Source organism: Lissotriton vulgaris, chromosome 7, assembly GCF_964263255.1.
Source record: "Lissotriton vulgaris chromosome 7, aLisVul1.2, whole genome shotgun sequence".
Lineage (NCBI taxonomy): Eukaryota > Metazoa > Chordata > Amphibia > Caudata > Salamandridae > Lissotriton > Lissotriton vulgaris.
In genome coordinates, this window is record NC_141695.1 from 1,769,093,231 (window position 1) to 1,769,120,818 (window position 27,588).

Below are 27,588 nucleotides of genomic sequence, written 5' to 3' on the forward strand. Positions count from 1 at the left end.
TAAAAGAATTTAATTAATTAAACATTTTTAAATAATATAATTTAATTATAATCGTTTATTAATACAATTAAATTAATAATTGTAAATATTGTTATTAATTTAATTAAATTAAATAAAATTAATTTAATTAATTTAATTTATATAAAGTCGTAATACCCCTGTACCCCAAAAAACAAACCCAGCCCTAAAACCTAAAAACACCCCTGTACCCCAAAACCCAAACCCTGCCCTAAAACCTAAAAACACCCCTGTACCCCAAAACCCAAACCCTGCCCTAAAACCTAAAAACACCCCTGTACCCCAAAACCCAAACCCTACCCTAAAACCTAAAAACACCCCTGTACCCCAAAACCCAAACCCTGCCCTAAAACCTAAAAACACCCCTGTACCCCAAAACCCAAACACTGCCCTAAAACCTAAAAACACCCCTGTACCCCAAAACCCAAACCCTGCCCTAAAACCTAAAAACACCCCTGTACCCCAAAACCCAAACACTGCCCTAAAACCTAAAAACACCCCTGTACCCCAAAACCCAAACCCTGCCCTAAAACCTAAAAACACCCCTGTACCCCAAAACCCAAACCCTGCCCTAAAACCTAAAAACACCCCTGTACCCCAAAACCCAAACCCTGCCCTAAAACCTAAAAACACCCCTGTACCCCAAAACCCAAACACTGCCCTAAAACCTAAAAACACCCCTGTACCCCAAAACCCAAACCCTGCCCTAAAACCTAAAAACACCCCTGTACCCCAAAACCCAAACCCTACCCTAAAACCTAAAAACACCCCTGTACCCCAAAACCCAAACCCTGCCCTAAAACCTAAAAACACCCCTGTACCCCAAAACCCAAACCCTGCCCTAAAACCTAAAAACACCCCTGTATCCCAAAACCCAAACACTGCCCTAAAACCTAAAAATACCCAAACACCCCAAAACATATACATCAGTACCCCAAAACATATACTCCTATACTCATACTTATTTTAAAAAATACTTAAATTAATATATTTAATTTATAATATTTAAAAACGAAATAAATATTTTTTTATAATTAATAATAATTAAATCAATAATAACATATTAAATAAAAAAAAAAAAAAAAATACTTACCAATACTTTCGATGTAATGGTATGCGTTGTAATACCATCTGCTATGTAATGCCATGCGTTGTAATGGCATGCATTGTAATGGTATTTGCGATGTAATAGCTGCGTTGTAACAGCATTACGTTGTAAAAGATGCGTTGTAGCAGTAACACACCCATTAGGTGAATACCCTCAGTTCCATGCTCAGACTGTGCAGTCCATAGTGGATGGATCTTCGCATCGTTCCTTAGATGGTGTATACACATACACGGATGGTGGAACAGGGGCCATGTAGCCATCTTGCACTGCAAGGTGAGGCATATACGGGGGAGGGTGAAACCAGTATACCACAAAATGTGCCTGCACGCTATAATAGTATTGCTCAAAGTTAGGGACGTTGAATCCTCCCGCCCGGTATGGCAGCATAAGGGTAGTTAGTTTCAGCCGTGCTTGCATACCCCCCCAGATGAGGCGCACTAACTGTGAATTAAGCGTATGAAAAACAAATGCTCCAGGGTAGTAAGTAATGTTTATGAATAAATATAGGAATTTTGGAAGTATGCTCATTTTAATCAGGGATATCCTCCCCGCCATTGAGAGAGGTAATGTGATCCACCTGGAGACGCTATCCGTGACTTTGTCCATGAATTGCCCATAATTGAGCCTCAAAAGAGCTTCCTGATCCCTAGTCACATGGATGCCCAAGTATTTGAAGTCATCCATCTCCCACAACAGGGGGTAATCCAAGGCGTGAGGCTGAGTGCAATCGGTTAAGGGGAAGACTGCCGATTTATTCCAATTAATTTGTACCCCACGCACCGCGCCAAATATAGTAATTTCCCTCAATACTTGGTTTAAATTATCCTGTGGCTTGTGAACATATAGCGTAATATCATCCGCATATAGCGACACTAACAGCTGTCTGGATGGGTATATGAGGCTCCTATGATTGTGGTGCTGTCTCAACTTTGCAGCTAGGGGTTCTATCGCTAGGGCGAATAAGACCGGGGAGAGTGGGCAACCCTGCCTCATACTCCTGCGGACCAGGAAGCTCTCAGATCTAGAACAATTTAGGAGTACCCTGGCACACGGCTGAGTATATAATAACTGAATCCAATTAACAAAGGACAAGGGCATTCTCATATGATGAAGAACTCCTATCAAGTAGTCCTACTCGACGGAGTCGAACGCCTTGGTGGCATCCAAGAAGACAGCCACCGCCGCACTTTTGGGGTCAATGTCCTGTAGAACCGCCAGGAGGGTACGGAGATTATGGGCTGTAGCCCGGTGGGGTACGATGCCCGCCTGGTCAGGTAAGACTAGCTTTTGTAAAAGCAAGTTAAGCTGCGTCGCCAGCACCTTGGCAAGGATTTTGGTATCACTATTGAGGAGCGATAGCGGGCGGTATGAGTTGAGAAGCAACAGGATCTTGCCCGGCTTCAGCAGTGACATTATGTGTGCTTTCCGCATAGTGGCAGGTAAGCGACCCTCCTCTAGGGCTGTATAAAAAACAGCTTTAAGTATAGGTGCCAGGGTAGTCACGAAGGCTTTATAAAAGTCTATATGAAGGCCGTCAGATCCCGGCGCCTTCTCCGACTGCATGGACATAATAGCGTCAGTTATCTCGTCTACCTCCAGGTCCATTGCCAGGACCTACGTTGCGTGTCCCCCAGCCACGCCAAAGCAATGTCTTCCAGGTAGTTATTAAGGTCTACTGGTGTACCTCTCTGTGACGTATAGAGTTTTGAGCAGAACCCCACCAAAATGCCCATTTGGTTCGGGAGGCTCCGCCTCACGCATCCCTGCTCATCTTGCAATTCCGTGATGTAGTTTTGAAACCTGGGGGCCCGGATCGCTCCGGCTAGTGCTTTACCAGGCCTATCCCCCTCGCCATACACCCGGGCCACGCATTGTTTCCCCCAGAATTTGCACTCCCTGTTCGCTGCTGTCTCGTATTCTGATTCTTTCTCTCGCAGTTTGGCACGCATTTCCCCGGTGTCTCCCCCAGTACTTATGTCCCTCTCCATTGCTTTCAGTTCCCTTTCTAGCTTTTGTAGATCTAGTCTAAGGTCCCGAAGTATGCCGGCACCCTTTGAGATGAACCATCCACGCACTGTCACCTTAAATGCCTCCCACACTGTTGTGAGGCTCTCTACCAAGTCAGTGTTCCGGACAAAAAAATCCTGAATGTCTAGCTCCATTTCTGTTTTGAATACGGCGTCCTGCAAGTGTGGATTCAGTCGCCAACCCAGAAAGGGGGAAAGGTCTATCGGAGGATTAAGCTTCACCAGAACAGGGGAGTGGTCCGAGTATGTGCGGGCTAGGTGCATTGCTTTGCTAATCCAGTGCGCCATTCCCAGTGCCACCAAGACATAATCTAGTCTAGCCCACGTGTTATGCACTGCTGAGTGATGCGTCCCTTCTCTCTTGGTGGGGTGCAGGTAACGCCAGACATCCAATAAGTAATCTGACTGTAGGGCGTCCTGTAGCGCTCGATGTGTGGTGGTTTAGTGTGCTGCTACAGTATGGGAGCAGTCATGTTTGGGGTCTGCTACTGTGTTAAAATCTCCTTCCCATATGACATAGGAGATCCCCAGCGTGTTAAGCTTGCCTCTGAGCGCGAGAAGGGGACGTGCGTCATCTATGTTAGGTCCATAATAGTTTGCAATCACGACTGCTTTAGAATTCAGTCTCCCCCACAATAAACAGTATCTCCCTTCAGGGTCAAAATCAGTTCCTCCCTGCACAAATCTCACACCCTTCTTAATAAGGATGGCGACCCCTCTAGAGTAGGTGGAGTAGGAATCAAAGCAGCAGTGAGAGGCCCAGCGTGTAGGAAACGGAGGTGACCCACCATGTGGGAGATGTGTGTCCTGTAGTAATGCGACATGGAAGTGATGGTGATCTAAGTATCCCAGTACCTGCCTCCGCTTTCTTGGGTCATTCAACCCCCTTACATTCCAGGACACAAAATTCAAGTCGTTATGAGTGCAGCCGCTATTAGCCATCATTCGTACCCAATCCGATCATCTTGTTGCAAAAAAACCTTTCTACTTTGCCCAAACCCCACGTGTGCCTGAGTCCTCCCGCCCCTCCCCCCACCCACACCGGCACCCCCAACTTGCCAGGAATGGCCCTCCTTCCCCCCAATCGTCCAACCCACCACAATCAGCCGCGCAACATTCAACATTCTTCCTCCTCTGAGGTCCTCCCCGCCCGTCCTCCCCAACCCTCCCACGCCGGCTGCCCCAACTCGCCAGGAGCAAACTCCCCACCCCCCACACCCTGTTACTCCAGCAAAAGCCATGGATACTCCCCAAGAGCTCAACATAGAAACAAAAAACGTAAGAGGAATGCCCTCAATTGGGGACTGCTGTGTGGCCACCGACATGCCCACTCTACCTCCTTTTCTCACCCATCCCCAACCACCTGTGCCCCAGGGGTCGGTTTGACGGGACAGAGGTGAGTGCATGGGCGGTAAAGGATATACACATAGTACAAACTGTAGTTATACATCACCAACGCGCAAAGCGTCTATTAAGGTGGTATCAGCAGCATTGCTTGGCGTCAAAATCCATGCAGCAGTCTCTCGTCAGCCCGGTTCTGACAGTGGCGAGTGAGATCTGGATCGCCTTCTCTCTGCCTCCTCTCGCGAAGCCGACCGTCGATCCCGTTTCAGAAATTCCTCTGCTTGTTGTTGAGTGCTGAAGATGTGTGGTATCCCGTGATGATGGATCGGCAGCCTCACGGGATACAACATGGCGTATTGGATGCCTTGTGTTTGCAATTTCTTCTTCACGGATGTGAACTTGCGGTGTGCCTCCAGTACGTTTTGGGTTCGGGATAGAATGACAGGGTGGTATTCTCGTACCACACTTCGCCTTTCTCACGTGCCCGGTGTAACACTGTGTCTCTATCGCGGTAGTTCAAGAACCGCATGATTATCGGGCGTGGTGGGGCCCCAGGAGGGGGACGGGCCGCCAGCGATCTGTGTGCCCGCTCGACCACCATGTGGCCAGAGAAGGAGTCCTTCCCAAACAGTTCAGCCAGTAAGCGCTCCATGAAGTCCTCCAGTCTCCCAGTATTGGAGATTCTGCCAGGCCTAGCATACGTACATTATTTCGTCGAGAGCGGGCCTCCAACTCCTCGTTCTTGTCGGCGATGACCTTTAGTATTTTATTCATTTGCTGCATGTACTGTTGCCTGGTCTCCGCACCATCCTCCAAGTCCGACACTCGATGTTCCACCTCCTTCAGTCTTTCGTCATGTATATCTAATTTCGCCACTACTGCTTCCAGCCTGTTACTCATGGCGTCCATCTTCGAGTCGATGGAAGTAAGGCTCTGCTGCATCCCCACCAATTGCGTTTTCCACCCCTCATCTCTGGTGGATCTCCCTCTTCACTCTCTCTAGAGTTGGAGCGAGATGCTTTGCGGGCCTCAAATGTCAGCTTCGCTTGTCTGGGTTCCGTCCTGCCTATAGTTGCTCCGGCAGAGTAGTCAGAGTCACGGCCTACCACTCAGTGTAATCTCCAAGATGCCCCCGTCTGCTCCCCTCTCAGTCTCCGCCTCCATAGCTTCCTGACCAGCTGGGTTGTATTCTCAAGTAGGTCTTCGCAGGTACAGGGCAGCTAACCCCACGCGGCAAGGGAAAGGAGTCAAAGGCGGATGGACCTCGGGAAATGTTGTCTTGTCCGGCCTATGAGTGTTCCGCAGCATCCCGGATCCTTCATAACTGGTATATGTCACTCTATTCTTTAATAAATGCGCTCTTCCATTCCGTGCGGATACTGGTGGACTGTGGCCTGCAAAGTAGTACTGGGAACCTTCCCCCTCTGTTGTTCCGCTTGCCGCCTGTGCCGCCAAACCTGTGCCAAATGTCTCAACAGACGTTGTTGATGTGCCGCGCCCCAGCGTACCGCAGAACGCGACCCCCCCTCTGACCTTATGTCCACCTTCTTCGCCATGATCCGGACCTGCCCCTCCTTGTTGGCAGAGACAGCACCTCCGTGCCTCTGTCTAGGGGAGGTGTCTATGGCTGCCTCGTCCTTCCCTTAGTGTGCTGCAGCAGTGATCAGGCGCTACTCCATTTGCGGGCCCTGCACCGCGTTGATGACTACCTCTCACCTCTAACTCCAAGTATGGTCCTCGCTGCCTCCCAATGCATTAGATGGCCCCAGTCTACATGCACACGTAAAATGGCTGCTCCAGACTCACTGCTCAGTGCCAGACGTCACCTTTCACTGAGCTGTAGTAACTCATCCCCACTCAGGCCGTCAATCCTCGCGGTCGTAGGGGCGCTTCTGTTGCTTATGCTTTTGGGGCCATGGACTGCATCTGCTTATCAGCACTATCTGTGTCCCTCTCAGGTCGGAGAACTGCTGTGTAAAATGGCGGCCCGGGTCTCTCCACCAAGTGTGTTCTGCCCCCAGCTCAGTATGCCGGGCTTTTGTACACCCACCGGCCACCTAGCGATAGTGAGCCTCTGATGTTCTCCTCTCCTGCGACGTCGGTGGCAACCGATGCAGGTCCTCACCTTAATCGGGCCCGCGACCCGCCGCCGGACCCCCCCAGCTATACCCTGGTGCAGGGGACGCAGTTCTGTCCGCCACCTGGGGTTGTGCGCTCCCCGCTCTCACCTCGTTGTGTATTTAGAATTGCTCTGGTATGGAGCGATCGCCGGGGTAAGTCCCGTAGTTTCTCTGAGGCTGGGCTCCGTGGAACGGCCTAGTCATCCGCGTGATTGGTCCTGCCGGCCAAGGGGACCAGACTGCATGTGTCTCGCTCAGCCTCTGGTTTCTGCCGCTCGTCGCTCTGCGATCACGCAACCCTCGGCCACCAAATTTGGGCTGCTTCGACGGATCCCTTCAGCTGCGTGATAGTGATGTCGAAGGAGCAATTTTAGTGACAAGGATGGGGTTTATGAATATAAAACCGCCCGTGGCTACGGGAGCCTCACGTCTGTGCGGCCATTGCGGTCTGGCGCCACCTAGCGACCCTCAGCCAGACCTTTGCCGTACTCTAAGATGATGATAATTTAATTGGGCAAGTATTTCTCATGTTCATAAAAATATGAGTAAGGCTTTTGGACCAATTCAGGCACAGCACAGATATTTGCCAGCTTATTCTTGAAAGTACCATTTGTCCTTTCCCGTAGTGCAGAAGATTGAGGCTGATAACTAGAATGGAACTTTATAACTTCTTTCATTTTCTTGACATATGATTTCCAAAGCCTCATTTCTAAATGTGTCTCATAGTGTGTTTTACTAGAATTTGAAAGGCTAAATCTAGGAATTAGGTCCTTCAATAAAGATTTGGAAACTGTAAAGCTATCTGATCTCCAGGTGAGGCATGCTTCAACCCACTGAGAGAACATGCAGACAACTACTAAGCTGTGTTCAATTTCATTGTAATTTAGCATCTCAATCTGATCTGCTTGAAGTCTTATAAATGGGCCTTCTGAATTGCCAATACGGCTCATCAATACCTTGGTAATTTTCCCCTGATTATTTATTCAAACAGCATAAACAAACCTCTTTCACTACTTTTTTAATATTCAGACTACACTATTTCTTTCAACATGAGACCTATTGTGGACATATTTGAACATTAGCTACTGCATAGACTTTGGCAAGATGTATTTTCTCTGAGCATTTAAATTCATATAATTTTAATATTTCTTAAAACCCAATTTTTCACATTTTTCATCATTATCTGGACCATCTTCTTGACGGTCTCTCAGTTCACTTAATGAAGTATGGAGGAGCTTCTAAAGAAACAACGTTTTCAGCATTTTGAATTTTATTTATTTTCAACTCTTCATCCTCACCCTCCGGGACAACTATCTCTTCTTGCAATGCACAATCATTTGCAATCTGGTTAGCATATTTATTGCTAAGTATAAATATATCTTTCCAGCCTTACGTCCAACACTCCCGATGACTGCAATGTCCTTTGGCTTTAGTATTTCCTTCAACAAATCCACAAAAAGGTCAGTGACCACTGCGCCCTTGGCCTGGTCGCCCCCACCTGCTCCTCCTCACCTGCTGCTACCTGCTGCCTGTGCCTCGCACTGCACCTCGCCCCAGCCGCCGCAGGACCGCCGCTGAGCCGCACCAGCCACCGCAGGGCCGCCCCAGCGCCGCCCCAGCCACCCCAGGGCCGCCGCCGAGCCCCCAGGCTTTCCTTTTCCCGCCGGACTCCCGCGAAACCCCGCCCCCCCCGCCCGCCGATTGGTTGCCGCGCTACCCGCCTCCCCGCAGACCCTCCCTCCCGGCTCTCCTCTTATGACGCCCCCAGAGCGACCGCGCAGCGGACGCGCGCAGCGGGAGCACCGATTGAGCGCCGAAGGTGCGCCAAAGGTAAGCCCGTCTGCGCCCGTCCGTGCCTGGACCGCGCCCAGTGCCAGGACCCCTGGCCCTCGAGGACCCCAGCCCACCCGCCGGACGTACACCGCCGCCACCCTCAACGCGCTCAACACCGGCCGAGTGCCGGGTGCTACCGAGCCACCCCGAGACGCACCCACGGACCCTTCAGCTGCCACGCCTGCAAGTTCACCTGCATCCGGACCTGCCTCGCACCAGCACCCGCCAAGCCGAACACCAGCAGCAACCACCTCAAGTGCATCCTGCTCAACACCCGCTCCGTCCACAGACACGCCATCGAACTCTGGAACCTCCTCGACACCACAGCTCCTGACGTTGCCTTCCTCACGGAAACCTGGATGAACGACTCCTCAGCGCCCGACATCGCCATCGCCATCCCAGAGGGCTACAAGATCACCCGGAGGGACCGCACCGCCAACCAGATGGGAGGAGGCATCGCCATCATCCACAGGGACACCATCCGCATCACAACCAACACCGACGACACCCTGACCACCGCCGAACACCTACACTTCCAGATCCACACCGACCCGAAGACCACCCTCAGAGGCACCCTGATCTACCGACCCCCGGGACCACGCACACAATTCAGCGAGGACATCGCCGACTTCGTCAGCCCGCATGCCCTCCCCTCCGCTGACTACATCCTCCTGGGGGACCTCAACTTCCACCTGTAGAACAACAGCGACCGCAACACCATCACCCTGCTCGACAACCTCGCCAACCTCGGACTCAAGCAGATGGTGTCCACCCCCACCCACCTCGCCAGACACACACTCGACGCCGTCTTCTCTTCCAGCAAAGACATCGCCTTCAGCCACGCCACAGGACTCCACTGGACGGACCACAGCTGCGTCCACTTCACCTTCAGAAGAACGACGATCCACCACCACCAGCAACAGGTTGCCCGAAGAAGCTGGAACAAGATCACAGCCGACCAGCTCGCCGCTTCCCTGAGCCAGCACCCTCCCGCCAGCTCAGCGAACCCCAGCCAGGCCGCCGACAACCTCACGAAGTGGATCAGCAACTGTGAGGACGAACTCGCCCCACTGAGGACCCCGCTCAGCAGACCCGGCAGCAAGAAAGCCCCATGGTTTACCGACGAACTCAAGAGCTCCAAGAAGAACTGCCGAGCCCTCGAGAAAGTCTGGAGAAGGGAACCAAAACCGGACAACATGACCACCCTCAAGCTTGCCACCCGGAAGCACCACCAACTGATCCGCGCCACCAAGAAAACTGCATTCAAGGACCGGCTGGACAACAACGCACACAACTGCAAGGAACTCTTCAACATCGTGAAAGAGCTCTCCAACCCCAACGCCGGAAACAACGACATCACCCCATCGCAAGACCTCTGCAACTCCCTCGCCTCCTACTTCCACAACAAGATCGCGGACATACACAACAGCTTCAGCATCCAACCGACGCACGCCACGACCGCAGCAACGCCCCCCACCACCACCCTCCGCGCCTGGACTCCGATCAGCACCGAAGACACCGTCCGCATGATGAACTCCATCCACTCCGGATCTCCGACCGACCCCTGCCCTCACCACTTCTTCAACAAGGCCGACGCTGTCATCGCACCCCACCTGCGGGACATCATCAACACCTCCTTCGACACCGCCACCTTCCCGGAGAGCTGGAAGCACGCCAAACTCAGCGCTCTACTAAAGAAACCAACAGCGGACCCCACCGAACTCAAGAATTACAGCCCCATCTCGCTCCTCCCGTTTCCAGCCAAAGTCATCGAGAAGACCGTCAACAAACAGCTGGCCGCCTTCCTCGAGACGAATGGATCCCTCGACCCCTCACAGTCTGGCTTCTGAGCCAACCACAGCACCGAGACCGCCCTCATCGCTGCCACCGATGACATCCGAGCCCTGATGGACAATGGAGAAACAGCGGCCCTCATCCTCCTAGACCTCTCCGCGGCATTCGACCCTGTCTGCCACCGCACCCTAGTGCAGTGCCTCAGCAACGTCGGAATCCAGGAGAAGGCACTGGAATGGATCATCTCCTTCCTCGATGGAAGAACACAGAGAGTCCGTCTACCACCGTACAAGTCAGAGGCCACCGAAGTCATCTACGGCGTCCCTCAAGGATCCTCGCTGAGCCCCAACCTCTTCAACGTCTACATGAGCCCCCTCGCGGCCATCGCACGCCAACACAACCTCAACATTATCTCCTACGCCGACGACACCGAGCTGATCCTCTCCCTGACCAACGACCCCGCCGCCGCCAGAGCCAACCTTCACGAAGGGATGAAAGATGTAGCTGAGTGGATGACGACCAGCCGCCTGAAACTGAACTCAGACAAGACAGAAGTCCTCATCCTGGGCTCCTCGCCCTCCGCCTGGGACGACTCCTGGTGGCCCCTCGCCCTGGGCACCGCACCCAAACCGACAGACCACGCACGCAACCTGGGCTTCATCCTGGACTCCTCCCTCTCCATGACCAGACAAGTCAACGCCGTCTCCTCGTCGTGCTTCAACATCCTGCGCATGCTACGGTAGATCTTCCGGTGGATCCCCACCGAGACCAGGAAGACGGTCACCCAGGCCCTCGTCACCAGCCGACTGGACTAAGGCAACGCCCTCTACGCCGGAACCACCGCCAAGCTCCAGAAGAGACTCCAGCGGATCCAGAACACCTCAGCCAGACTCATCCTCGACATCCCACGAAACAGCCACATCTCCGGACATCTGAGAGACCTGCATTGGCTCCCCGTCAACAAAAGAATCACCTTCCGTCTCCTCACCCACGCACACAAAGCCCTACACGATCAAGGCCCGAGCTACCTCAACAACCGCATCAACTTCTACGCTCCCAAACGCCACCTCCGATCAGCCAGTCACGCCCTCGCCGCCGTCCCCCGCATCCGAAGAACGACAACAGGAGGAAGGTCCTTCTCCTACCTGGCCGTCAAGACCTGGAACTCCCTCCCGACCGACCTGCGCCTGACCCAAAACCACCTCTCCTTCAGGAAGAAGCTCAAGACCTGGCTGTTCGAGCAGTAGCAGCATACCCCCCCCCCCCCCCCCAAGCGCCTTGAGACCCTCCGGGTAAGTAGTGCGCTCTATAAATGTCTTTGATTGATTGATTGAGTGATGGTGGTGGTCTGTCGTATTATCCGGTCAGACCTTACAGAACCCAATGGGGTGTGCACATTAAGATGTGATATTTATATATGGTCACCTGGTATTAACCTTTGAACAAAAACTGACCAGTACTAGTATTCCTAGAATTTCATGCAGAACTGATCCATTTTACACGTATGCTTTGATGTGACATTGCTGAACAGAAATACATTAACCTTGATGAAGTCCTCTCAGAGGACGAAACGTGTTGGCTAAGCAGTTTCTTTGATGTATTGAAGAATAATAAAGAGAATTGTTTTGAGACTTCATAGTGTGGCTCCCATGTTATTTTGATATTGGAGAAGAACACATTGATATTGACACCATTGAACTATGTGTATTGATGAAAGAAGGCGAGAAGAAGCAAAGAGAAGAAACTCTACAATCCAATTGTTGGATTCTTGAGATAATCGCTTTTGTGTGTTTTTTATACAAACAAGCCCCAGTTAGGGCACAAATGTTTGGCCACTAAGCCGGCTATGTTCCAGGAAATCATCTTAGTGTGGGAGGGCTGATAAGAGATAGCATCACCCAAGTCATATGGCTCAGAGACTGAGGGTGATAGCGTGGTGGCCCATCACAGGAGGGGGGACGGTATATACTCCAGAAGAGATACTGTCAAAACCTTTTTTGTTAAAATAACTTTTTTTACTATTTTTCATGTTGGAAATGTTCAGTATATAATGCTCAAAGAACAAAATATGCATACAGGAGAGAAAAAAGAAAAAGAAAGAAAGAAAAAACATAGATAAATAATGCTTAGGCCTGACCCTGATGGTCATCTGAAGAAAAGAACATCAATCAAATTTCAATTTGATCAATCACAGCTGAGACCTGCCTAAATTTTGTCGAGTTTCCTCAGTAAGGAAGGATCTCAAGCTTCGTCAAGAGCCAACTCTAACTCATAGAATTGTCTCAAAAGAGCCCAACATTTCACTGCCTTGGGGGGGCATCAGAGACCCAAACCCAAGCAACATATAACCAGGCACAGACTATTATTACTGTTGTAGGGCATTTGATATCACCATCATCCTCAAACTTAACACCCATCAAAATCTATTTAGGGGATAATGAAACCTGGAGGCCTCGACAGCGCAACATTAATTTGTTTACATGAGTCCAAAAGTCCTGTCGGGCAGGACATACAGTGTACCATATCTGCAGAAATCTGCCTACATTTTGTGCAACTAGTTTTATCAATAGTAACAATATGAGAGAGAGGGAAAGGGACACCCTCAGTCCCCCGGGCTATCTCAGTAGAACAACAAGAGAGTGTCTGGAAAACAAGGTAGATTAGCACATGATTAGAGATCAGTTCATTCCTATAGAGTTCGCATTGGAAATCGTTAGGGATTTATTGGAAGCCCTCACTCACCACCCTGGGTGGTGACATGCTTCATCATCGGGCCAACCAGGAGAAGCCGAGTGCCTCCCTGGTGTGCTACAACGCCAGATTACTGCGGAACTGGATTTTTTGTGACAGTGATGTGAAAATTGTGGTATTAAAATTGTCAAAGAGCTGTACCAGAAATGTTTTTTTATTCAATGGACAGTCTGACAAGGTTAAAATATGTGTAGGGAAATGTGCCAATTAATGTATTGGTTATTTCCACTTAGAGTGGGGTCGACATGTTTCAGCCCTTATGTGTAAGAGTTACTGGGATTTCTTCAGGACCATGTTATGTGTACCTCGGAGGTGTGGGCGCGCTAAGGTCCACCCTACCAGAGGACGTGAAAGTTAAAATCGGTCGTGTAAAATAGTGCAGAAAAACAAACGAACCACCAAGTAATGGGAATTACCTCTGATTTAGAGGAACCTATGTAGTTTGTGTGAAAAACGATCCACTCCCCATAGGTCTCGGAAGGTGGGTCGGGCGACGTGATCCATGAGGTCCGGTAGCAGGGAACGCTAGGTGCCAAGCGGGTGCAGGGCGTTGCGGGCGGTGTGACATTGTCGCCCCACCCACCTCCCGAGACCTATGGGGGGTGGATTGTTTTTCACACAAACTACACACGTGGAGCACATAGTTAGCCTGTAATCCGGTAAATGAGCAGAAGCTATTTACGTACACCTGTCCAATATTCGGAACCCCATATCCCACCCAGGCCTTTCCGATTAGATCTTGAAACAGTACTAGGAAAGCAGGATTATACAACAGCAGCGTTTCTTGATTTAAAAAGGCAATTGAATATTTATTACAGATTTCCTGCCAGATACGAATAGCATCCTTCCCAACCTTAAAGCAAACCCTCTTGAAGTAATTTGGGTCCCGCAGCCGGTATACAAAAGGCTTATATTCATCCCCCAGGGCTAGCTGATAAGCAGAAAGACACTTGGTCAGGGTCTGCCAGGATTAATAAACTGCACAAGCGCCCGGCGAACGCAGCCCAAAAATACAACTTACAATCTGGGAATTTAATGATATGGGAACTTTATAAGTTTAGTCATCTTGCCTGCCTGTAACCCCAAATTAAACTTCCAATGGTGACTTCGCGGTGCCTAAAAAATGAAACCGGGACCCTAAAAGGAATTGCTCTAAAAAGATGAAGACATTTCAGAAGAATATTCATTTTAACTATATTGCATCGTCCAATAATGGTACTGTCAAAAGTATGCACCAGTGGAAGAGGGCAGAGCCCAACACAAATAGAAAATGGACTATACACCAGTGGAAGACCTCTAAGCTCAGTAATTTAAAATGGACTATGCACCAGCAGAAGAGCGCTAAGCCCAATAATGGACAAAGGACTATGCACCGGTGGAAGAGCGCTAAGTCCAGTAATGAACAATGGACTATGCACCAGTGGAAGAGACCTAAGACAAGTAATGGAAAATGGACTATGCACCAGTGGAATAGCACTAAGCCCAGTAATGAACAATGGACTATGCACCAGTGGAAGAGCGCTAAGGCCAGTAATGGACAATGGACTATGCACCAGTGGAAGAGCGCTAAACCCAGTAATGAACAATGGACTATGCAACAGTGGAAGAGCACTGAGCCCAGTAATGAACAATGGATTATGCACCAGTGGAAGAGCGCCACGCCCAGTAATGGATAATGGACTATACACCCACAGAAGAGAGCTAAGCCCAGTAATGGACTATACACCAGTGGAATAGCACTAAGCCCAGTAATGAACAATGGACTATGCACCAGTGGAAGAGCGCTAAACCCAGTAATGGACAATGGACTATGCACCAGTGAAGGAGCGCAAAACTCAGTAATGGACAATGAACTATGCACTAGTGGAAGAGCGCCATGCCCAGTAATGGGCAATGGACTATGCACCAGACCAAGAGCACTGAGCCCAGTAATGGACAATGAACTGTGCACCAATGGAAGAGCACCAAGCCCAGTAATAGACAATGGACTATGCACCAGTGGAAGAGCGCTATTCCCAGTAATGGACAATGGACTAGGCACCAGTGGAAGAGTGGTAAGCCCAGTAATCGACAATGGACTATGCACCAGTGTAAGAGGGCTACACCCAGGGGTGATGGGTGACATTTGAAAGTGGTGGGGCACAAACTGATTTGCATACAGCACCCGAGCGAGCGCAGCGAGCCCGAACCCCAAAAGGGTGGTTTGGGGGAAAATTTTGAAAAAAGAAGAAAAACTGGCATTTTCAAGCAAATTTGAGAAAGCAGGAAGGTTAATAAAGAAATTGTGAAAGTGCAGGTATTACAGTAATAGATGGCATAACATAGGTAGCTGCTTATTCAGTATAACCACAGAGCTTCATACATTCCGTCCTATTACAGACTCCGATATTGGCATTAAAAGTACCCTCCAGCTTATCAGCTTCAGCAAGGTTTCCAACAGCATAGCACCCACCCCTTTGCTACACACAGATTACAGGTTCAGCCACATGATGAAAATAGCAACTCATTCAGTGTGATAATTAAGGGAGCAGAGCGCATGGAAAACATATTTAGTGATGGGCTGAGCAAAACACAACAAACAAATTCACTTCTTTCATCTCCTTTATTTAAAACCATTTACAGGGCGCAGGTGTTTTAAACCTTGTGAAATTTGGTGAAAGCATACTTAGAAATCTGTATTTATGTATTGTAATTGTAGACTGGACCAAAAAACGAGTGAAGGGGCTCCACCAAAGCAGCTCTCCCTTAATTATTTACATATAAATTTCATGCGGTCTGACAAGTCTGCCAAAGCTGCAGCAGATGAGCTGGGGCGTTTACTCCTGGCCTGGGTGCTGGGGCGTTTACTCCTGGCCTGGGTGCTGGGGCGTTTACTCCTGGCCTGGGTAATGCTGCAGAGCTGCAAACTAAGGCGCTACCAGGTAACCAAGACTCAAGCGCCACCACAGCATCAATCTGTGCAACCATTCAACAACAACTGGTTCAAATATATTGTAACACCTTTTAGGGATGCCTCAGCCAGCAGTCTTTTGTTGGCTGTCTGTCTACCCTGTTACGCTCTTACTTCATGCAGTGCCATAGTCAGTGATATTTTTATTTTTAAGGTCCCCGGCCTCAGCTTATCTGTTTATAAAGCGCCTCCAAGAAGGGAGGATAGCAGGTGCGTCTGTGTAATCGCGCGCACTTTACCCCCATGACATAATGAGGTTCCGATATTAATGGGCATCTGCGAAGCATTCATCTGCTGCAATACAATGACACCACTGGCCTTGTAAAGCCAAGGAGGACTACATACATTAAATGACAATATTTTGACAGAACAAACCAGTGACTGACAAATGGCAAAGGAACACAATAAAGGCGGATGACAAATACGGCTACGACTGTTTCATTATTAACTGTCCAACAGTGGAGATAACTAGCGCGGGAGCAGTACAATTTAAAATTCAGAAGGACTTAAGAAACAAATCCCTGCATGACTAATACCGCCGCTCATCTTTTCGAGGTCACTAAATATAGCATCACTGCAACACGAAAAGAACAAAAAAGTCCCAAGACCTAGGGCCCAGATGTACAAAACTGTCACGGAACCGGGACCCAGCGCTGGACTCACAGAGAGAGAAGAGGAAAGCGCCTTTATCCTGCTCTTTCCCTAGCGCCGGTGAACAATCACCGGGTGCTGGGAAACCTTGCTGAGAAGGCACAGAGCTGGCCCGCAGAGCAGAAGAGGCACCTCAGAGCCAAACCCGGGCCGCATGGGGTAGCAAGCACATGACATCACATTTACAACAATGCCGTGTTTCGCAGCACGCACCCACCTTGCTGGTGTGACCGGTCCGTGTGGACCACTGGACCTTCGTCTGAGTCGGACGTCTGCTGGCCTGGGCTCTGGCTGCTGGGCTGGCTCTAATCTGCACTACACGTGGCTGGCGACAACACTAAAGTTCTGTTCGAAGAATAGAAACAGAAACAGTAAGAACGGCCAATCACTGCTGGCTTCATGCTGAAGTCACGCAGTGATTGGCCAGATATATGCAGTGCTCTGCACTCTGCCCCCAACCATGTGCGGCATCCAATAATGGATGTTGTGCAGTGGACCAGCCAATCCTGGCGCTGCATGCAGCACCAGGATTGGCTAGGGGGGCACAACATGTTCTCGCCCTGGCAGCCTTGTAAAACCCGGGCCGGCTGAAGCAGCACCCCCCGGCCCCTTCGGACCCTCTTTCAATTGAAGAACTGTATGTCGCGCATCGACGCATGCTCGGGCAAGTCACAGCCCGCTGATCCTCATGCGCAGCACAGTGCTGCTGGCCTGCTGCAGACTGACAGACTGTCACTCAACTGCAGCAGACCAGCAGCCCCGCCCTGGCTGCCCCCACCCCCTGCGCACTCCGTCCGGACCGCACCGCATCCGCATACCTAATTACCCACCTGTCCCCGAGTCCCGCGCTGCGCTGTGGTTCTAATTGTGAAGTCAGAATGTGTTAATAGCTTGCAAGTTGCCACAGTGCGTCCAGGCTTAGGGGGGCTACGCCTTTACGACCCAATGGACGCACTGCGGCTGCCTACTCCATGTATTGGACAATGAACTATGCACCAGTGGAAGAGAGCCAAGACAAGTAATGGACAATGGACTATGCACCAGTGGAAGAGAGCTAAACCCAGTATTGGCCAATGAACTATGCACCAATGGAAGAGCACCAAGCCCAGTAATGGACAATGGACTATGCACCAGTGGAAGAAAGCTAAGACAAGTAATGGACAATGGACTATGCACAAGTGGAAGAGCGCTGAGCTCAGTAATGGACAATGGACAATGCACCAGTGGAAGAGCGCTAAGCCCAATAATGGACAATGAACTATGCACCAGTGGAAGAGAGCTAAGCCCAATAATGGACAATAGATTATGCACCAGTGGAAGAGCGCTAAGCTCAATAATGGACAATAGACTATGTACCAGTGGAAGAGCGCTGAGCCCAGTAAAGGATAATGGACTATGCACCAGTGGAAGAGCGCTGAGCCCAGTAATGGATAATGTACTATGCACCAGTGGAAGAGCGCCATGCCCAGTAATGGATAATGGACTATACACCAACAGAAGAGAGCTAAGCCCAGTAATGGACTATACACCAGTGAAAGAGATTTAAGCCCAGGAATGGACAGTGCACCAGCAGAAGAGAACTAAGCACAGTAATGGACAATGGACTATGCACCAGTGAAAGAGCTCTAAGCCCAGTAATGGACAATGGACTATTCACCAGTGAAAGAGCTCTAAGCCCAGTAATGGATAATGGACTATGCACCAGTGGAAGAGTGCTAAGCCCAGTAATGGACAATAAACTATTCACCATTGAAAGAGCTCTAATGCCAGTAATGGTGTTGTATCGTGTCTCAGCAAGGCCTAGTTATGCCGCTAACAACTCTTAAACCCTTAGAATAGAAGTTGGCCCGGAAACTGGAATAGAAAAGACAAGTTTATTAAGACCTCATGAGGTGGAACTACATTCAGACAATACCCTTCGGCAATGCATGAAGTAGCACCCCGAACGGAAGGCACATAGTCCTTTTATACCTGCACAGGGGCTCAGAAAATAGGCGGCACAGACAGAAGAAGAAGTTATGTACATATAAGGGCATTTTCAGTGCACATTCAACAAGTGGGAGGGGCTAACGGTTTGACCAGTTTGGGGTAAACACATCTCGACAGTGATTTATTAGAAACAGATGGGGCTCAGCAGAGCATGCACGTATTTGATAGAAAGCTAAATATAGCTTGTTGCTAGACAGAATATATAAGCAGCTAGCAGAGAGATATGACAAAGCACATGATAAGCACGAGGTAATGTAAGGCATACAAAATGGCTGACAGTAATACAAAATGGCTTCCAAAAACGAGCAAGATAGCATTTAAAAACAAATTGGCTTCAGCAAATGCTAACCTAATCGTTGTCAATTTACGACAGAGGGCAATGGACTATGCACCAGCGGAAGAGCGCTAAGCCCAGTAAAGAAGAATTGACTATGCACCAGTGGAAGAGGGCTAAGCCCACAAATACACAATAGACTATGCACCAGTGGAAGAGCGCTAAGCCGAGTAATGGACAATGGACTATGGACCAGTGGAAGAGTGCTAAGCCCAATAATGGGCAATGGACAATGCACCAGCAGAAGAGCGATAAGCCCAGTGAAAAAGTGCCGAGCCCAGCAATATACAATTGACTATGCACCAGTGGAAGAGCGCAGAGTCCAGTAATGGACAATGGAACTATGCACCAGTGGAAGAGCGCTAAGCCCAATAAAGGGCAATGGACTATGCACCAGCAGAAGAGCGCTAAGCCCAGTAATGTACAATGGACTATGCACCAGTGAAAAAGTGCCGAGCCCAGCAATATACAGTTGACTATGCACCAGTGGAAGAGCGCAGAGTCCAGTAATGGACAATAGAAGTATGCACCAGTGAAAGAGTGCTTCGCCCAGTAATTTGACAATGGACTGTGAACCAGTGGAAGAGAGCTAAGACAAGTAATGAACAATGGACTATGCCCCAGTGGAAGAGCGCTAAGCCCGGTAGTGGACAATGGACTATGCACCAGTGGAAGAGAGCTAAGACAAGTAATGGACAATGGACTATGCACCAGGAAAGTTTATTCACAATTCATGCCTATTTAGGAAATTTACAATGGCATGATTTAGTCGTCATGTGCAAAGCTGCATAGGGAAAGATGCGCATATAGAACGGGTTGGGAGGGGGCAAGTAAAAGGAGTGAGCAGAAAACATCATCCATATTAAATACAATGTACATATTATCAAAATGTGCCAACAAAATTACATTAGTAAACACACTGCTATACATTATATTAAAGTAACTTCATGTGCGTTCATGTTAGATTATTATTACCAGATTGTACCCATTATTAAATTCATTGTTCAGAAGCATTTTCCATAATAATGCAAATCCTAACACTATTTCAACAATCACATTTTGACAAATTATATACTGCTGTTGAGGAGTGACGATAACCAGCTCAGAACCTTTAATCCAAAGCACTGGTGTGTTTGAGGAGTCTCTTAGACCTTTGCTCTCTACTCCTTTTGTTATTCCTTTTTTTCTACATTCTTCCTGCACCTGCCAAGAGCCGGAGGAGCCTGACACTCACAGGTTGTCTCTCTTCTTCAGGGGATCCTCCTGCTTCAGACGCCTCCTGTTCTTGCTGGTGGGTCACCCTGGTGGTGGCTTCAGGGATGCTCCTCGGTGCTGTCGTCGCTGTCCTTGGTGTGGTTCTCTTCTATGAGAGATGTGCAAAGAAAGCAAATGGTAAGAGTCTTTTCAAAGTCCCATTTCAAAGTATAAAGCAGTGAAAAAGCAGGTGCGATATAATGTGTTCTCTTATTTCAGGTGCGACCCGTGGTGGCAGCTCCAGAGCCATCTATGAACCTGCAGTAAACTATGGGAATGTGGAGACAGGAAACGGAGCACAGGCTGCAGTGAGTGCATTATATTAAATCTATAAATCTATATGTACAGCCTGTAACCAAGAGACCACTCACAAACTGCAAAGAGAAACACATATTCTTACCATAAAGATGTATGTACATGTAACAGACATGTAGCCAAGCACAGGCTGCAGCAGTGGTCAAAGTGGGAGAAAATAAGTAGGGGAACTGTGGGCGGAGAATCAGAGGGCGGAAATAACCTGTGGATTGGGTCAGTGGGCGCAGTCAAAGGTATAGCAGAAACAGCAAAATATCCCAATTTTTAATATTTGTATCCCATTTCACTAACTGATTACAGCTTATTACGTTATTTAATGTAACCAATGGAAACATGTTTATTTAGGGTTTATTATGAGTTATTTACATTAAAATACATTCACAAAGATGAATACGTTTCCAATCACGAAATCTCCCAAATACCCCTAAAAGTGAAATCACAGCCATTTGTCTCTCAGCCATGGCTTCTCTGTCATCAGCACTTCTCCTCCCTTTTTCCACAAGAGCAGTTCAAGCATACATAGCAAAATATTCTAGTTTGCAAGTTTTTTCCACATAAATATGGCAGTGCCGGATTTGCCACATAATACATCATCTGCTGCATAAGTTGCCGATTTTAACTAATAAATTGATTATAGCTGAATAGGATCAAAAGTTACTAAAAAATGTGACTTGTGCTGCTGTGAAGTGGAGGGTCCTTTGCAAAGTTGACTGTTTACCTTTCTCACCGCTACAGTTGTATGTGCCACTGATACTAATAACGAAAAGTCTTTGCAGAGACTGTTAGCATGTGTAAAAATGTCAAAATAATAAAATATCAGAACATTTACAGCAACACTAATACCCGTGTAAGGTGTCAGAGCACTTTACATCACACGTAACAATCAATTATACGTGTGTAAATCACTGTGTATGAAATGTTACATAAGACAAAGGACTACAAGGTGTAGGAGTCACTTGGCAACCATACTAGTAGGCAGCATAGTTTAATAGTGATCGGTCTGGAAAAACACAAACTCAGAATTTAAAATGTAATGCCATGGTTGGGGGATCGTTTTAATAACCAGAATAGATTTTTACCCAAATGAGCCCTCTTTTGCAACATTAGGATAATCAAAGACTGGGGAGAAAAACCGAACGCTCTAATTTATACCTTGCAGTTTGCCTGCAGCTCTTACAAGACAGTTAAGAGATCACTGTTCTATGTTAGGATTTTTACTTATTAACTGCAAGTAACAATAGGGTCTCTCTGACAGAAGCAGTAACCCACTGACCTATTTACATTATGTGCACTTTGTGATCTGCATGGTACAGCTTCTTAGCAGCAGGCACATTAACCCTATGTGCTTCCTTTCCATGACACAAAACTTCCAATAGGCAAAACACCATCTCTCTCGACTAGAACATGAATCACTGAAGTTATCATGACATTTTTATTGTCGCTGAAATTTTTTGGAGGCCAGGAAGGAGGCAGCAAGTGCTTTTAAAACCATATTATACTTACAAACACGACGCCCCCACCCGAAGTTAGCACCCGGTGCGGTCGCACTGACCTAGAGCCTCCCTGCTCAAGGGTCCCGTGACCTCAGTGACAGAACTACTGCCACTCTAGGGCAGAGGTCTTCAAACATTTGTAGGTTGAGCCCCCCCAGCTGAATTTTTTTAGACGTTGGACCCCCACTCCCCTCCCCCCCTCCCCCCCCCCCACCACCTGACAAAAATTTCTGGACTCGACCGCCACACGCACATTCCGGGCATATTCAGAGAATTACATTCAATACAATAAGTGTTTAGTAAACTGCAGGTTTGTGAGTGGGGGGGTGAAATGACTTGTGTACAGGGGTGAGTAAGGCCACCACATGAATTTGGGTGCGCATGTTAGTGCAGAGTGGAACAAATGAATGTATGGTTAGTGGTGGGCTTATTGGAGTGAGATTGAAAAGTGAGGGGGACAGGTGATTGAAGTGTCACGAGTGCAGATTGAGTAGTGTGCTAGTGTGACTGCAGGGTTAGGTACAGGGTAAACAGCGCAAGTGCATTGTGAGCGCATTGTGATCGCCGTGAGTGCCAATTGCTGGATTACAGAGCACATTACAATTAAGGATATTAACTCGTAACTCTCCATTCTTCGGTTTTGACAAGCTGGTAGATATTTCCATGGTCTGATATTCAAAGAGGTGTTCACCTCGAAGGCTAAGAAAGAGAAACAAAGCAGGAATGTCTGGAAGCACTTGGTGAGGTCTCACTGATAGAAGCTGGTTAGATAGTTGGGAATCTCCTGAGAGTTGTCACTGATGGCCTTCAATGTGGAAAGGAAGACGGATGAACTCAAGGTCAAGCCCCAACAGCTGATTATCAATATTTTGATCCAAAACTTCCTGCTGCATCTCAGACAGAAGGGTAAACATTTCTATTAGATTCTGGTACAGATTTATAATTGAACTGTGTTTAGTGGTGAAAAGGAAGTTATAAAACTGAATGAGTCTGAAATTCAAAGTCAGCTAGTGTTTAAGCATGCAGCAGCGTGTTACACTTCCTTGGTATCACATGTCAACATTGGGACATGATATATAATTTGAATTTATATCTATTGGCAGAATACATGATAATTCAGGCTGACATGAGTTCATCTGCTTCATTATTACATTGTTCCTCTTCACAAGATAAGACTCTGTATTTCAGGGGCTTTTAAAGCTTTAGGAATGTTTCTACAGACTATCACTAAGCTAGGGTGTGATTGCATCAGAGGTTTCAATAATGGTCTCGGCAGGTGAGCACTGTAAATCTAACTGTAGACTTGGGTCGCTGGTAGGTGAAATAATTCACAGTAATCCTGAGTAGCACATCCTGCCATGCTGTACTGTATTGCAGCTTCACCGGGTATGGAGCCTGAACCAGAGAAGCTGACGCAGGTGGTATGCTCCCTGGTGCACTGAACTTCTCCAGGTGATGTGCAGGCGTCCAAGGACTGGTCAGTGAAGCAATCTTTACATTTTTATCCATTGGGGTCTCGTCTACAGCAGGCCCTTCCATATCTTCTGTGTTGCAGAAGTCGGAGTCACAGCATATTCAACTAACCCAGTATAACATCAACAAGTTTCGAAGGTAGAACTCTCTTCCACAGACAACTTGTTCAAGAGCATCCAGACAGTCCTTGAATGCAGTTAGAACAATATTACTCTCAACTGTGATGCTCAGGCCCTTAGACGCAGTGACTGACATCAGGAGAGCATTGTTTGAAGATACCTGAGCATTAAGCTGGTGCTTGTAGCAAAACACAGCTCGCACAGAAGGCAATCGGGCACCGAGCAGCAGCACACAGATTCGTTCGACTCTCCCAGGAGGGAGTTGATTCACAGAGCTGACAGCTTCAGTTGCAGTGTGAGACAAGGGGTCTCCTCTGCTAAAATCGAAAGCGTGTCTGTTTGTTTGCTTTCGGTTTTAGCAGTCGAGATTCCTTGCCTCGCACTGCTGTGAAAGCAGTCAGCTCTGTGAATTAACCCCCTCCTGGGAGAGTTAACAATACAAAAGAACGGGCACCTCGTGCCCCGTCGATCTCCCCTCCCCCATGAAGACTTGCACGGACAGAGGGAACAAAGGTCAGATTCAAGTGGAGTGCGCGCCCCCCCTGGAATGGTGTCGCGCCCCCCAGGGCGGCGCGCCCCACAGATTGAAGAACACTGCTCTAGGGTGTGCTGCTTCTAAGGCCTGCCAGCAAGACTGGAGGTGAACGTCATGGATTGTGGTGGACAGGCCTTCAAAGGTTAACCCATGCTTGCCACCACTAGGGACACCTGCTGGTGCTAAGACACCAGGGCTTCTAAGATCTTGCAGGCCTTCTAACGCCTAGCATAGGAATGTGCTCCCTCAGGGAGAGTGGTCTGGTGACCTGTCCATGAAGGCTGAACCTGGTTCGCCAGTTCCAAATTCAGCAGCGCTGGCCATAGTGCCACATCCTCTCCCCCAATTAACACCATACTGCCCCACTGAGAGAAACGTGCACTGCACTGACCCGCTATAAACACCTAGGGCCTCATTTATGAAAAGTGACGCATCGCTGCTTGAAAACAGCGATGCAACACTTTTCATTGCGCCCTCCTTGCGACACCAATGATGCGTCATATTTACAGTATGACGCATCATGTCGCAAGGAGTTACAGATACGTCAGTATTTCTGACGTATCTGTATGGCGCAAAAGTGACGCATTGCTGGAGTGTGTCACAAAAGTGACGCAACTCCAGCAATGTGTCCTTTCACATGGGGGCAAACCCCATGTGAGAGGGCTAACGTCAGTCTTACGCCTGCTGTGAGGCAGGCGTAAGAAATTGACACATTTGCTTCCTAGAAGTGGCGCAGTGAAATCTTATAGATTTCACTGCGTCACTTCCATGACCCTTTCTTGCGTCAATACGCCTCCCTTGCATACAATATACCTGGCGCAGGTATAATGTGGCGCAGGGGTTTACAAAGTGACGCATCTACCTAGATGAGTCACTTTGAAAATATGGCGCAACAAGGCGCATTTTTTACGCCACTGTTGCGTCACAAAAAGTGACGCACCGGCGGCGTAAAAGTGACGCACAGCCTCATAAATGAGGCCCCTAGATGTGATTCAATTCTAATTAGGCACTAGACAAGAGCAATATGCTGCCTAAAAACAAATTAACAACATCCTAGAAAAAGCAAACACTCATAGGGAAGGCAAGATTCAGTAAAGCATGTGAATGTAATCAGGAACAACATGGTTACCTTTTTCCTTTTACACGAATTATTCAGAAATTAGTGAGTGCTTTTGCCTGAAAAGTTAAGGCCATGACTTCAGGGCCTAAAAGGTACACGTTTCAATGATTATTGCTCATATCCTTACAAAACGTAAGCTGTATGGTTTAAAAAGACCACATTCGTGAACACACTGCGCTGTACACATTTCGTTTTCCAATTCACCCATCAAGCAGGTATTTCAGTCCCTCCAGGAATAGTGCACTTTCCCACCCAGGGAAAACAATGTTGTTCAAAGAGAAAACAAAACAAAAGTAGCGCTTCACTGACAAACACTGTAAAGTGGCGCTAGTGTGTTTAGGTGTGAATGAATCAATCTGGCCCCCTTGCAACCATTCTGCCTTGCTTTAGTTAGTTAGGGTCATATTGAGAAGAGCTTTATCTCCGCTTCTTTGGCTTAAGAAAAGCCAAAAAAGCAGAGATGTTCCCTGCAAAAGGGCGATAACCTCGCTATCTCTGGAATTTTTATCGCCCTGGAGTAACGCGTTGTTTATAACGCGCTACCAGGGCGATAAATTCCTGAGATAGCCTGCGATAATATAATTATCGCTAAGCACGGCCAGCGATATTTATCGCTGGCGGTTGTTAATATGCCCCTTAGATATTTATTTTTCATATTTTGAATGTTTTATTTCTCTCCACCCCCGAGGCTGCACTTAGAAATTTAAAAATGTCAGAAAAACAAACGCTTTTCCAGCAAAAGTGTTTTTCTTTTTTGTATTCATTTCACAGGGGAGAAAATAAAGGCAGGAGGAAAGAGAGGGTAATACCAGTTTCTTGAAGTCACCGTTTTCAGTAAATGAGGAGGAGAGAGACAGAAAGAGAGGGAAGAAGGGGAACAAAGGGGGGGCAGCTGCCAGCGGCAGGAGAACTCGAACTGTCCTTGTCTAGTTTGTGCACAAAGGAAAGACAGAGGGGCATATTACCAAGGCAGGCAAAATGAAATGATCGTTTTCGGCCGTAAAGCAGCGATAATTTCATCGCCCTATTAGCAAGCTGTCACTAACATCCGTTAGCGACAGGTTTTAGGTGATAGCGAGCGGTTTGGGGCCCACTTTGCATGTCAGCGATATTTATCGCTAATGAAATGCAAAGTGGGCGTATCCAACCTGTTAGCGACTGAAAGCAGTCACTAACATCGCTTTTGCCTATTATCAATGCAGGCGCAGCGATTAAAATATTCACGCTAAGCGCTAATATCGCCAAATCCTAACCCCTGCTCAGACCACTTCTTAGCCTGTATATCCAATGGGAGGTGGATATTCAGGTTAAGTCCCTATAAGCGATAATGCCTGAATATCGCTGAATTTCCAGCGATATTCAGGCATTTAACCGCTATCGCCTGATATTTTATCACTTTGGAGATAAACGTTGCTAATAGCCCGTTATCTCTGCGATAAAGTCCGGCGATGCGCGTCAATTTTTTTTTGCTAAGCCTATTTAGCAATAAATACCGCTAGTTGTTAATAATATGCCCCAGAGTCCTTTTCCTTCTCTGCCCGTTACGCTCGTCCTCAAAAGCAGAGCTTTAACTATCTGCCTTGGCGATTTCTGTCATCCTGGAAGCATGTTTAAAACAAGCATTTGCAATACAATAGGTCTCGCATTAGGAAAGTTCGAGCTATTGGTATTGTAAATGACAAATTTTGTATTTATGTGTTGGTTTTGAAAATAGCTAATTAGTTTTAACTTTCGCAAATGTGACACCTATAGCATTTGTAATGCAATATGTGTTGTATTTACGTGACTTAGATGTATTGATATTACAAATAACAATGGCTTTTAATTTTTTTTAATAATTAATACTTAAATAAAAGTAATTGTAATTTATAATGGCAATGGCTTAAACTTTTGTAAATAACTTTTGTGAAGATTATGTTCAGTGTATTTTATTGTGACGAAAATCCAAGAACAGAAGTGAAATATTAACATCTTTTTGTGACATTTGTAATCAAGCTTGAAACATTGAGAAAACATATTTGAGCCCGTTGTTGTTGAATGGTTGCAGAGATTGATGCTGTGGTGGCGCTGAGTGATGTTGTGGTGACGACGAGTGATGCGGTGGCGTTCTGTGATGCTGTGGTAGTACATAGTGATGTTGTTGTGCCCCTGAGTGATGCTGTGTTGGTGCTGAGTGATGCTGTTGTGATGCGATAGCGAGATAGATAGATAGATAGATAGATAGATGGATAGATAGATAGATAGATAGATAGAGTGAGGGAGGTCGATCGATAGATAGATAGATAGAGTGAGGGAGCGCGATAGATAGATCGAGTGAGGGAGTGCGATAGATAGAGTGAGTGAGGGAGATAGATAGATAG

The 27,588-nt window shown here is 47.8% G+C and overlaps 1 protein-coding gene across 1 annotated transcript in view; it reads left to right on the forward strand.

Annotated features, from left to right (window-relative positions):
- LOC147706634 (cell adhesion molecule CEACAM7-like) overlaps positions 1 to 27,588 on the forward strand; it is a 179,576-nt gene that overhangs the window by 119,906 nt on the left and 32,082 nt on the right. Inside the window, exons 4-5 of the mRNA XM_086933121.1 lie at positions 20,174 to 20,311; positions 20,393 to 20,481. Coding sequence (XP_086789247.1) covers positions 20,174 to 20,311; positions 20,393 to 20,481 — 227 coding nt within the window. The remainder of the gene's footprint in view (positions 1 to 20,173; positions 20,312 to 20,392; positions 20,482 to 27,588) is intronic.